The 12,337-nt window shown below is 33.6% G+C and overlaps 1 protein-coding gene across 1 annotated transcript; it reads left to right on the top strand.

Annotated features, from left to right (window-relative positions):
- The first annotated feature begins 10,335 nt into the window (after positions 1-10,335).
- On the top strand, positions 10,336-12,198 carry LOC131530620 (SLAM family member 5-like). Its single transcript, XM_058760984.1, has 4 exons — positions 10,336-10,506; positions 10,592-10,900; positions 11,543-11,827; positions 11,917-12,198. Exons 1-4 carry the CDS (start codon positions 10,467-10,469, stop codon positions 12,069-12,071), a joined length of 789 nt encoding a protein of 262 aa, XP_058616967.1. The 5' UTR covers positions 10,336-10,466; the 3' UTR covers positions 12,072-12,198.
- The last annotated feature ends 139 nt before the right edge of the window (positions 12,199-12,337 follow it).

The following is a 12,337-nucleotide window of genomic DNA, read 5'->3' as shown; positions in this document are numbered from 1 at the left end:
CACCACTGATTAAGTAACAACATCGATTGTCAGAATATTAACAAATTATTGCAAACTATATCAAATGCTGCATCTGAAGGATTCAGACCAGCCAAAGAGCACTGTTCAGGTGTGACAGCTGCCACTAAACATTGAGCTGAACAATGCCCTATTTTCATTTTATTTACAGTTTTATTTTTATGCTTGCCTAAAAAGTCCAGGTTGCAAACCTGTCTACATCACCATGGTCAAGACAATAAACTATATAAAATCGCACCTTTGTAAGATATCAGTCAGCATTTGAATTGCGGTCTGTGTGTGTGTGTGTGTGTGTGTGTGTGTTAGGGTTAGGTTTTGTGTTTTGTAGTTTTTCGTATGTATCATTACATTATTCAAGTAAGCTCCAAGCCAATACCTGCATTTAAAGTTGTAATCCGGCAATTAAGGACTCAGCAAACCAGTTTAACTTATCTGGCCTTGGTCTTGGCGAATCACGGTCTCCTCCATTATGACATAAAACATAAAAACAAAAATGAGCAATTCTGGCTCCACCTATCCTGTCAGGATTAATTATGATTAATTACAATTATTTATATTGGTTGACAGTAATAACTGAACTTAGTTATGCGTGTTAGCGTTTAGTTAATAAAAGTTGTGTGCACAAATTACGTGAGTTTCTGGTTCTGCCTTGCAAATTAATGTCTCTTTACGATTTTGACCCTCGCTACATGCTTTAATGCATTAATAGGAAAGTATTTTCTGTGGCCACGGAAATATCCTTTCTTAGAGTTGATATTAACTTGTACTGAATGTTCGCTGGATGAACAGATCAGTTGATGGCAATTTAATTCTGCTACAGTTATTACTGTCAGCCGATATAAATAATTGTAATTAATCATAATTAATTGTAATTATTTATATACATTTCCCTTTTGAGCTGATTTGCTACATTTACTTGTACATATTTCAGATTCAGAATATCAGATATTTCATAATACTGTGAACACATCTGTAAATATTTTTAATAAAAAAGGAAAAACTAAAAAAATTATACATATGTCATACAGAGCTATTTTGGCTGCGGCGTGTCACGTGACAAACATGTCCAGGGAAACATACATTCTAAAATAACGGTCATCTAAAAAAAACTCATGCTGGGGGCTCAGCTAGAATATTTTATACTCGCATGTAAAAGGGTTAATCGTTTCCCATAGCAGAGATTTACCTTCCGTTGAGGAAGAATTGATAGCAAAAACTTGTACTCTAGCCGTCTAGCATAAAGTAAGAAATACATTTGGAGAATAAAAAGCTCCAATACCTAGTTTGATTAAAAGGGCTCTGTAAGCAGGCATGTGATCTAAAAATCTGACCTTATATTGTAATAATACATACTATTATACTGTAAAATTAAAAGGCAGATTTAGTTCTACACTTCTCTTAAATTACAGCTGAGATGCTTGATAACTCGTTTTTAAGCACAGCTTTGAGCCAAGATTTTTTTTTTACTCTTAAGTGTTCAGTGTTCTTGTGAGTAATCCACAGAGGCTTGATAAATAGGCCCAGATCTCTGTGTGAAGCACTGGCTGTTGTCAGACTCCCTGTGCAAACAAAAATCTCACTGGATTATTACAATTAATGGCAAAATTAATGTTTGGAAATGTAAACCGATATTTCCTACTGACACACTACAGCAAAAGATAGAAATAACTGACTTAAAACCATTTTTACCTGGTGAAAATACTAGTGTTCTAATAGTTTTGGCCACCAATGTATATGGGTCATTCCTGGGATTCAGTAACATTTCAACTTGGAATATACATTTCTTTTTCAGCTACATACGATTTGTTTTCCAAATACCCCACATAATTAGCCACAAACTCAAAACCTCAAACAAATTCTTATTTTCCCACCTCAGGCATTAACGATCTTTTATTATTTTCAGTTTTTTTTTTGTTTTTTTTTTCAGATTTAGACACCCTTTTTTTCCTCAACCCCGTAACGGACAAAATGGGATTGGTATAAAAAGGATTTTACACAGAACTTGTTGTAAAACAAACATCTACTTACTGCTCATGTGTCCCTGATAACAATTTAATGATAACAAATGTAACATTTATGATATTTTTCACATTTTTACTGGACTGAAGCTAAAATTACACAAATTGTGTCAATGGTCTCTTTATTTTTGTAAAAAATAATAATAATAATTTAGAAGTTTAACTAAAATCACAATTTTATTGTTTTAGTCCTTAACATGTCAGATAGTAATCAGCAAGAAATGTTTTCACTTCCCTATATTTTTCCAAAAATATTAATGTGGTAAGGTGTGACAGGGTTGAAGTTTGAAGGGATAGATTGCCTTTAGTTTTAATTTTTGTTTTTTTTTCTCTCATATTGTACCCTTATTTCTGTGTCAACATATCTGCATGCCCAACATTGTCTTTCTGCTGCAAATGTGGGTGTAATTTCTCATGTAGGATGTGGACTAATTACATTAAAAATTCTTTACAACAAAAATAGTTGTCATGATTTTGGTAAGTATATATTTACTGAAACCATGACTTTATTATTATTTTATTTTAATTATTAATAAACAAAGTAATTAAATCAACCCCCGCCACAAGTTTACAACCCTGTAACAATGAGAAATACATATACTGTATTTGTGTTGGGGTTGAGGTTTTTCACTCAAAATGGCCACTGCTCCTCATGTAGTTAGGACTGTCCCTAACTATAATATGCTTCAAAAATATGAATAAAAAGTATAATATTACTAACCATTTTCTGGACTACTATTAAAGAGACCTGAATGATGTCATTTCTGGTAAATTATGTCACATATGGGCAGAGTCTAAATTATTATGGCCATAGAATGGTTAGTGTGACGGGGTTGAGTTCAGACTGAGGGACATAACTTTAAAGTCTGTTTTTTATTAAAAAAAATCTTGCAGTTTTTTAGAAAAATATTCTTCACAAGAAAGGAACACAAATAAATGCTTACATTATTGCCAAAAATCACAGACACTATTCACATTTTGTTATTTATTTTCTAAGCACAAACTTTGTGAAGTGCCTCAGTGACATGACAAAATGCTTGGTTTAAGATAGATATAATACATTATTTTATGCTAAAAAAATATTGAAATGCAATAATTAATTAAAGTATTGTGAAAAGCTTCGAACAATTAATTTTGGTGAACCACCACTTTAGAAACTTTAGAAATATTACCGAAGCCCAGGAATGACCCATATAATACTATGAAAAATTATGTTCAATTAAATTGTATGAAGCAATACAAAACAAGAACTACCTTTTGTTAGATGATGGTTTATCATCACTGAAATCTGGTACAGCACCTTTTGAACGGTCACTCTTCACAGACACAGAGCTGGACACATGTGAGCCTGATCTTTCACTATCGACACAAAGAACAGAGGGAGAGAGAGGGGAAAAAAACACTTTATAACAGGAAATAATTCAGTCTAATCTGAAATGGTTTAACCTGGCAAATGATTATTTCTGTAGATAGATGGACATATGCATGTTTGATTGCAAGATCTATTTTCCATGGATAATTTATGCTCACTAGTGGCTGCCTGTGAGTTCAATGAAGAAGGAAGGAGGAGTTTTGTGATTGACAGTTTTACTTAGGCCTAGTTAATTTCTATCACAAATATCCTAGTGGAGAAATTAGCTAATGCTATGCCGTAACCCAAGAAACATGAAATACCTTTCAGAAGCTGATGACTTCTTCTCACTGAAATCCGGTACGGCACCTTTTGAACGGTCACTCTTCACAGACACAGAGCTGAATACTCGTGAGCCTGATCTGACACTAATGACACAAAGAACAGACAGGGGGAAAAAATGCTTTACAGCAGGAGGTAGTTCAGTATGCAATGAATATTTTGACTTTTTCCAAAGTAACTGAAGTTACCACAATAATAAAATTTTCTGTCCACTAAATGTGCGACCAGAAACCAAAATATAATACAGTTTAATTCTGGAGTTGTGCAGGACTTTACAAGTATATTAAATATGTTTGAACTTCTAACAATTAAAAAAAAAAAAAAAACAGTAATTTGTAATTTGTTTTGCAAAGCATTTGATATGGCAACGGTCAAAGAAAACACTCCTTGTTGAAAAGGATTTGTTCTTTACTGGACAATCCTGAAACTTCAGTAGTTTAAAATGGTTCTCTGAAAACAAGACTCAGTCTCACCTCTGTTTCTCTGAGAGACTCATCTCAGACGGAGAGTCCTTTCCTCGCCCCCCTGACATACTGTATCTGAACAGCTCAACACTGGGATCTTTGTGTGCTGAAGATGATCAGATGCTCATCATGACCTGGACATGACAATGTGTCACTGTGATGAATATCGTGACAGTGATCATCAAATTATGAATGTTGAGTTAACAAACCAGCAGCATAAAAAGAAAATAAGCTACAAATATATTGCCAAGTACTGTTACTAAATTGTATCATAATTAACATCATTCACATCACTCCTCACAACACAGGCGTCTATGCAGTATGTACATCAGTGTGCAGAGATTAAACACTGTTCTAAAACACCGAAAAACAAAACAAAACAGAAACTATATGCAATTATACATAATATACCTTGATTTATTAATTTTTATGACCTCTTGTATCAGTTCTTTTTACTTTTGTTCATTATTCCATAATTTATTTTATTAATTTGAAATGGTCCCACAATAATGGCTTATTTTAGTAATACTCGATATGACATATGAAACAAAACGTATTTAGTCGTACCGCAGCTGAAACATTTTAATTCGACAAACCAAAAGCAACATTTTGAATAACTTTAAAAGAACATTCGTAAGACGCCTCTAACTGGAGGAACTGGTTTGTCCACAGAATACTTTATTTCGCATTATCACCAAAAGACAAAATAAAATAAAATAAAATTATATATATATATATATATATATATATATATATATATATATATATATATATATATATATATATATATATATATATATATATATTTTTTTTTTTTTTTTTTTTACTAACTTCGTGTTTTAAACAGCAGGAGGTGTTTTAACATCTTGAAACGGCTTGCTTAAGTAATTTCTGGCTAGTTTGTCGTGTTACTTCCTCAACAGGTACTATTATTTCACATTTGAATTAATCTAAAAAATATATGAAATCCCTTTATCATTCCCTCAAATAACTGTAAACGCTAAAGTATTACAACTTACTTGCAGTAGTATGCCTAAACACGGTCTTGTGCAGCAGAAACAGAATCCAGAAGTCTTTGAAACACTTTCGATTTGTGATTGCTGTTAAACACACCTGATCCTTCACGATTGTTGTTTGTCACATGATTCCATCTTGGAGAAAATCAGCCAAAAATGCTTTAAGGCATCACCGCCACCAACTGGGCCAGTGTGATTCAACAAACACACCTGCTTTCTCCCTCGGTAGATCACAAACTAAAACAGTGCACTAGCGCCACCTGCCGTTACAGGACTCCCGCAGATTGCCTACCGTAGAATCTTCATGATTCACTTCGTTCTTGAAAATTTGTGCACTTTGACGGTTTACTTGAATTATGATGACAGACAAATCAAATAAAAAAAAATATCAGCCAAACATATCTGAAAGGTAATTATATACATTCCTGTTTTTAACTGAAGGCATACCATTACAAAAAAAAAAAAAAAAACTATGAATTCCGATTGAATTATTTAATTCTGTTATACGATGAATAATGAAGATATGTAAAAAGCAAGTCTAATTTATGAAAATAGTACAGAACTTTCAGTTTCTGTTCTACAAACCAAATGTTTTATTCTCCAATTTAGGTTTATTCTCTTATTTTCTGAATTTACCAGCTCGGTTCACATTTGCAGGCTACTGTGATGTATATGGGTCATTCTACAGAAACGTCCGCTTTTCTGTCCCTAGACTTTAAAGAAATATTACAATTGAAATACACATTAGGGTTACAATTTTTTTATATTTTAAAATGAAACAATATGTTATTTGAACAATTACACCTTCCTGAGCCATCAATGTGGCATTATTATTTTTTTATTATTAATTATAAAGAATTCCAAGCACCACAAAACTGCTCGTCCCCACAGCCATGTACAGCAGGAAAGTGCTTTATTCTGAGGACAAAAACAGGATTTTCTACCATTTATCATTCAATTACCATTCAAATATATGATATAAATGGCATAATAAAACAAAATGCCCAAAAAATATTCTAAAATATATAATGAAAACAGTGGTCCCCTGGAGTTGTGTCACTGGTGTTACCGCTTAACAAAAGTCTTTTATTTTGGAATAAAAAAATCACACTGATGACATCACTCGACTTCCTCTTTCACATCTATGAAAAAGGCCCATGTTTAGTCCACTGTTTCTTTTCAGTTATGATACATTTTCTCATTTATCTCATGATTTCATATAAAGCTTTTAGTTGATGTCACTGGTATGACCTATTTATTGTTAGGGAAATGTAAAAAAAAAAACTATAATACAAATGGATTAAACTACTTAATTTAGTGAGTATACCATGATTGACAACATGTGGCTTGATACCTTGCAGCAGACATTTTGTAAAATGCATTTTTCATGAAAATTGTCACTGGTGTTACTGTCACTGGTGTTATTGTTCTGTGTTACTGTACTGTTTTTGTCTGTCACATTAAATAAATAACACATAATCTCCTTATTTCTTGCATTTTCATTATTTTTCTGTAAATCTGACTACATGTGCTGACATTTTTTTTAGAAATAATATTTCATAAAAACTTTTAATATTGCTAAAGAAGGTAACACCAGTGACAAAAAATGATACATGTGGTCTTGAAATAATTGCACAAAAAAGCTAAAAAAAACTAACAAAATTAAGCTATCATTTATATGTATTCATAAAGTCAAAAGGTAATCTAATAATGTGGTCTAAGTTTAAATGTAAAAAAAAAAAAAAAATTAAGACATTTTGCCATACCAAAAGTGGACGTTTCTGTAGAATGACCCATATGTGAAATACTGTGAAAAAGACAAAACTGAGGTATGCAGAAGAGCATATCTGAATGCACAACACATACAACAGCAGAAGACCACATCGAGTGCCATTCCTGTCAGCTAAGAGCGGGAAACTGAATCTACAATTCCATCAAAATTGGATCATAAATGACTGGAAAAAGGTTGCCCAGGCGAACGAGTCCCAATTTCTGCTGCAACATTCAGACGGTAGGGTCAGAATTTGGAGCAAACAACATGAAAGCATGGATCCATCTTGCCTTGAATCAATGGTTCAAGCTGCTGCTGCTGGTGTAATGGTATGGGGTACATTCTAGGCACACTTTGGGCCTCTTTGTACCAATTGAACATCATTTAAATGGCACAGCCTACCTGAGTATAGATGCTGTCCATGTCCATCCATTTATGACCACAGTGCACTCATCTTGTGCTAACTGTGCTACTTTCAGAAAGATAGCGGGCCATATCACAAAGCTCTTATCTTCTCAAACTGTTTTCTTGAAGATGAAAGGTATGTTTTCATGTTTAGTCACTAGAGGGCGCTAGGAGCGTTATCTGTTTCATACCCTGCAATCTGAGATGTGTTTGAATGCAGTGCAGTTACTAAATATGATTAGAAATAACCAAACATAATAAGACACAACAAAAATAACAAAAGTGCACAAAATTACACAAAAAATTAAGTCATAAACCATGTTCAGTTTCCTTGATAAATAATGTAGGCTATTGTTAGAAAAAAGAGTGCAGAATGTCATGCAAAGTGCTGAATTAAATACTAAAATGGAGTGAATACACAATCAGAATTTTACTTACTTGATTTATGTTTATTGCCACATCAGCTTCACAGGCTATTTCATGGCAACCAGAGATTATACATTAGAAAAACAATACACAATACAGATCTGGGTCCATCTTATAAAACAAGTCCTTAAGAGTTTGTCCTGATAATAACCTTTGTCTCATGACATTAAATATTGGGCAGACCAAACACAAGGGATTTTAAAATCCCTCTAAATACACATTTACATTAAATTGTGCACAGAACAATAACGGTCAGTTTATGTTTGCTCAGACAGATTCTGTCAAACTCTCTACAGGATGTGGTCTACTGGAACTCAAAGCGACAAAAAATAAAGTTCAGCCAGTATGAAATGAGAAATCAAAATAACAACACAAAGCTCTTTTGAGCCCTGATATATACAGTACATACTAATATACCATTGATAGAGAGGTTTGGCTGGATAGGTTTGGAAATAACGGAAATGTTTTGTTAATGCTGTTGTTCCCTAGACAGGGTCTGTAACCGCAGTGAACAGGAGATGCTCAAAATAAACCACAAGAACTGAGACTATCTGCAAACATGAGCTTCAGATCAGAGAACAGATTTCCTTTTAAGATGACTTACATTTAGTGAGTACAGAATCTTAATATTAAAACATTAATTCTAAACAATTACAGTTCTGGTTTGTTTGGACTATTGAAATTCAAAGTGATGAAAAAGTGATATGAGAATTGAAATAAAGAACTGAAAAATACTGACCAATCACAAAAATGTTTACCTTTTTTTCCTTTGATGTCTGACCTTGTATGCTTAATGCATATAAAGCGTCTTGCTAACATGAATCACATGATATGACTTCCCTCAAAGCAGCTTTACTGTGGAATAAAAACAGTCAAACAAAGTTTTTTTTTCTCTTTCTCTCTCTCTTGCAAGATAAAACATTGATTGCACGGTATGCTCTTGACGCTCTAGCAGCTCAGTTTCTGAGTCAAAGTGAAACCTGCTGTGGTCTGAGTCAGGCCAGTTTAGTGGCAGAAAATGATCCAAATGAATGTGGCTTTTGTTGGGTGGACAAATGTCTTGCTCCTGTTTACTATTGCATGTGTGCGGTTGACTGATGAATAATGTTTAAAGTCAGATTTTCACTCTACACAAAAGATTCATAGTAGGGAATTTCTCAACAGTGGTACATCACACCAGATTATTAATTATTTTACAATAATAATCAAAAAATTTTAATTGATTTTGTTCCCATACAAACAGTGTGGTATAATAGAGTATTATAAATCTAAATTAAATAATACACATTAAAAAGGATCTCTTTTCAACTTATTATGCATATAGGCTACTTAAAAAATAATAAAATATTTGCAAATTAAGCATTGCTTGGAAATGGTTTTTTGTTGTTGTTGTTTTTTTGTTTTTGTTTTTTTTTTTTGTTTCAGAATATACCAATGTCTTTGAATGGTCATCAATTGAAAAAAATGTTACTTGCATGGTAAGAACATCATGGTGGTGGTGGTGTGCTTGTTATTCATTCTGCAAACATGCTAAATGCATACATTACATATAAACTCAATAGCCTAATGAGAACATAAAATTCAGTATAATTTTCACTTTTAGAAGTGTCTAAATAGTCACAATCAACGGATTGAAGTTGGCAATTCTGACTAAATCGGATGGAGACCAATTAGATCCGTAACCACATTCTGTAGGCCTATATCCTATGTAATAGCCTAATGGACAATTAAAGTTGGATGCAATTACAAAGTCAATTAGAATGTATGCAATATGTCAAACCTTTATAACGAGGAGAAAAAAATGTCAACCCGTTGTAAGTTTACAAGCAGCCCCTTTCCGCGAGAAAATGGATGGGATACAGCTGCGGTGCACATCAATCTTGTGTAATTTTTGTCAGGCTGAACAACAATAAAGACTGTATTTACATTATTGTAAGGGATGGGTGTAACGTTAGACGTTAATGAAACACAATCTTAGCTAATTTAATTTATTATTACTTTGCCGCCGCAGCTGTATTCCTTCAGCCACAACCCGGCAAAAAACAAAACAAAACAAAACAAAAAACACGAACTTGGCAATACACTGCAAAAAATGCTTTTCTTACTTAGATTTTTTGTCTTGTTTCCAGCCAAAATATCTAAACATTCTTATATCAATAAGGATTTTCTAGACAAGTAAAAATTATTGTCTTGTTTTCAGAAAAAAAAACAAGTAAAAATTAAGTGAGTTTTTGCTGGAAACAAAAACAAAAACCCACTTAATTTTGACTTGTTTCTTTTTTTTTTTTTTTTTCTGAAAAGAAGACAATAATTTTTACTTCCTTCTTGATATAAGAATTTTTAGATATTTTGGCTGGAAACAAGACAAAAAATCTAAGTAAGAAAAGCATTTTTTGCAGTGTAGCCTAAGCTTACTTCCGAAACCAGCCTCTCTAAAAGTCTATTGGTTGAACAGATGCTTACGTCACCACGTGTTGCCGCCTGGACGAGATCATGCCCACAAGCGCGCGCACAAGAGCGCGCACACCGCGCAGACTGTCAGTTCTGTAGGGTTTCTATGTTAGGCTCAAAACTTTACAGCTTTAGGCAAAATGAACATATTAATTACCTTAAAATAATGTCACGTGAGTTTCAGTTTTCTGAAGCTTTACGAAAATGATTCGCACATTTTTGTTCTTTTTGTTGTGTCTGATTGGTAAGTTATAAATCTATGGAAATAATTTTATTTTAAAATTATCATTAACGTTTAAATATTTACGTCGTTTAATTTTGTTCTGCAGGTGTGTTTGATGTCGAGTCACATGAAGTGTGGGTGATGGTAGGAGATGCTGTCACTCTGGACTCTAATGCTTCAGAAACAGAGCAGAAGAATGTGATCGAGTGGAGATTTAACGACATGCGCATAGCTAACGTTATTATGGGAAACCCCACCTATCATGATAATGTGAGATTCGAGGACAGACTGAAGCTGGACAGAAACGGATCTCTCACAATCAAAGACACCAGAATAACAGACACCGGAGAATATAAATTGAGTACCATTATTAGTAATAGGGAGTCAATCAAGAGATTCAGTGTTACTGTTTATGGTGAGTAGAGTATAATATGTGACCCTGGACGACAAAACCAGTCTTAAGTGTCAATTTTTCGAAATTGAGATGTATACATCATCTGAAAGCTGAATAGATAAGCTTTCCATTGATGTATGGTTTGTTAGGATCGGACAATATTTGGCTGAGATACAACTATTTGAAAATCTGAGGGTGCAAAAATATCTAAATATTGAGAAAATCGCCTTTAAGGTTGTCCAAATTAAGTTCTTAGCATATTACTAATCAAAAATGAAGTTTTGATACATTTACGGTAAGAAATTTACTAAATATCTTCATGGAACATGATCTTTACTTAATATCCTAATGATTTTTGGCATAAAAGAAAAATCAATAATTTTGACCCATACAGTGTATTTTTGGCTATTGCTACACATGTACCCCAGCGACTTAAGACTGGTTTTGTGGTCCTTATGTCCTCTTCATGTTCATAATGTAAACAGTAGGCTACTACATCATTCTCATAATAGTGATATTTCAGGATTGTTTTAATATTTGAATTTACAGATACATTTAAGACTGCTCCCACTTTACTTATGCAACACTCAAAACACTAAGGATAAAACATTTCTCTTGTACCTCTTAATGTACTCAGGTTTCATCTTATTCCATGTGTTGCAGCTCCACTATCCATTCCTGTCGTTACCAGTGACATTTCACAGTGTTCATCAGGCTCAAAATGTTCACTGCTGTGTTCAGTGGTAAATGTGAGTCATGTGACTCTCTCCTGGTACAAAGGAAACAGTTTATTGTCCAGCATCAGTGTGTCTGATTTCAGGATCAGTCTCTCTCTACCTCTGGAGGTGGAATATCAGGAGAAAAACACCTACAGCTGTGTGCTCAACAATCCCATCAGCAACCAGACCAGACATGTCTGCATTACCGATCTCTGTCGTTTGTGTTCAGGTATGTTAGCAGTTATTGTGTATTATTAGCTTTATTGTGATATTAGTGTATATTTACTGAGTTGGAAAATGTTGTTTCCTGTGCTTAAGTTCCCTTTTCAGATGAAGTCCATTATGATGGAGGGACTGAAGTTGTGATCCGATTGGTCGTCACTGCTCTGGTGGGTCTGGCTGCTGTGGCTGCTTTCATTGTGCTAGTTTATGACATCAAAACCAGAAGGGTTGAACAGGAGACACATCAATGATGGATCATTCAAGTGTTCTGTTTTTTTTTTTTTTTTTATAAATAAAAGATCAAATGTATTTTCTTTTTCACAATGATAATGGTAGATTATACTTTTTAAATGCTAAATGCTTACAAGGAATAGAATTTAAAATCAACTGCAAATTTTATAATGGTGTAAAAGAATGACACGTTTAGCACCATTAGCGTTAGGGACATTAGTCTCACACTCAGAAAAAAAGTGCCAAGACTGTCACCGGTCCAAAAACAACACATGAAACTACATGT

The sequence above is a fragment of the Onychostoma macrolepis genome, chromosome 22, assembly GCF_012432095.1.
Source record: "Onychostoma macrolepis isolate SWU-2019 chromosome 22, ASM1243209v1, whole genome shotgun sequence".
Classification (NCBI taxonomy): Eukaryota; Metazoa; Chordata; class Actinopteri; order Cypriniformes; family Cyprinidae; genus Onychostoma; species Onychostoma macrolepis.
Note: the sequence above shows the minus strand (reverse complement) of the source record. Positions and strands in the feature narration are given on the sequence as shown.

Excerpts from the sequence above, each read along its gene's own strand:
- LOC131530620 (XM_058760984.1), top strand. The coding sequence starts at position 10,467 with ATGATTCGCACATTTTTGTTCTTTTTGTTGTGTCTGATTG. Across the intron at positions 10,507-10,591 it reads CTTTTTGTTGTGTCTGATTG|GTGTGTTTGATGTCGAGTCA; the intron begins GTAAGTTATAAA and ends TTTGTTCTGCAG. Across the intron at positions 10,901-11,542 it reads ATTCAGTGTTACTGTTTATG|CTCCACTATCCATTCCTGTC; the intron begins GTGAGTAGAGTA and ends CATGTGTTGCAG.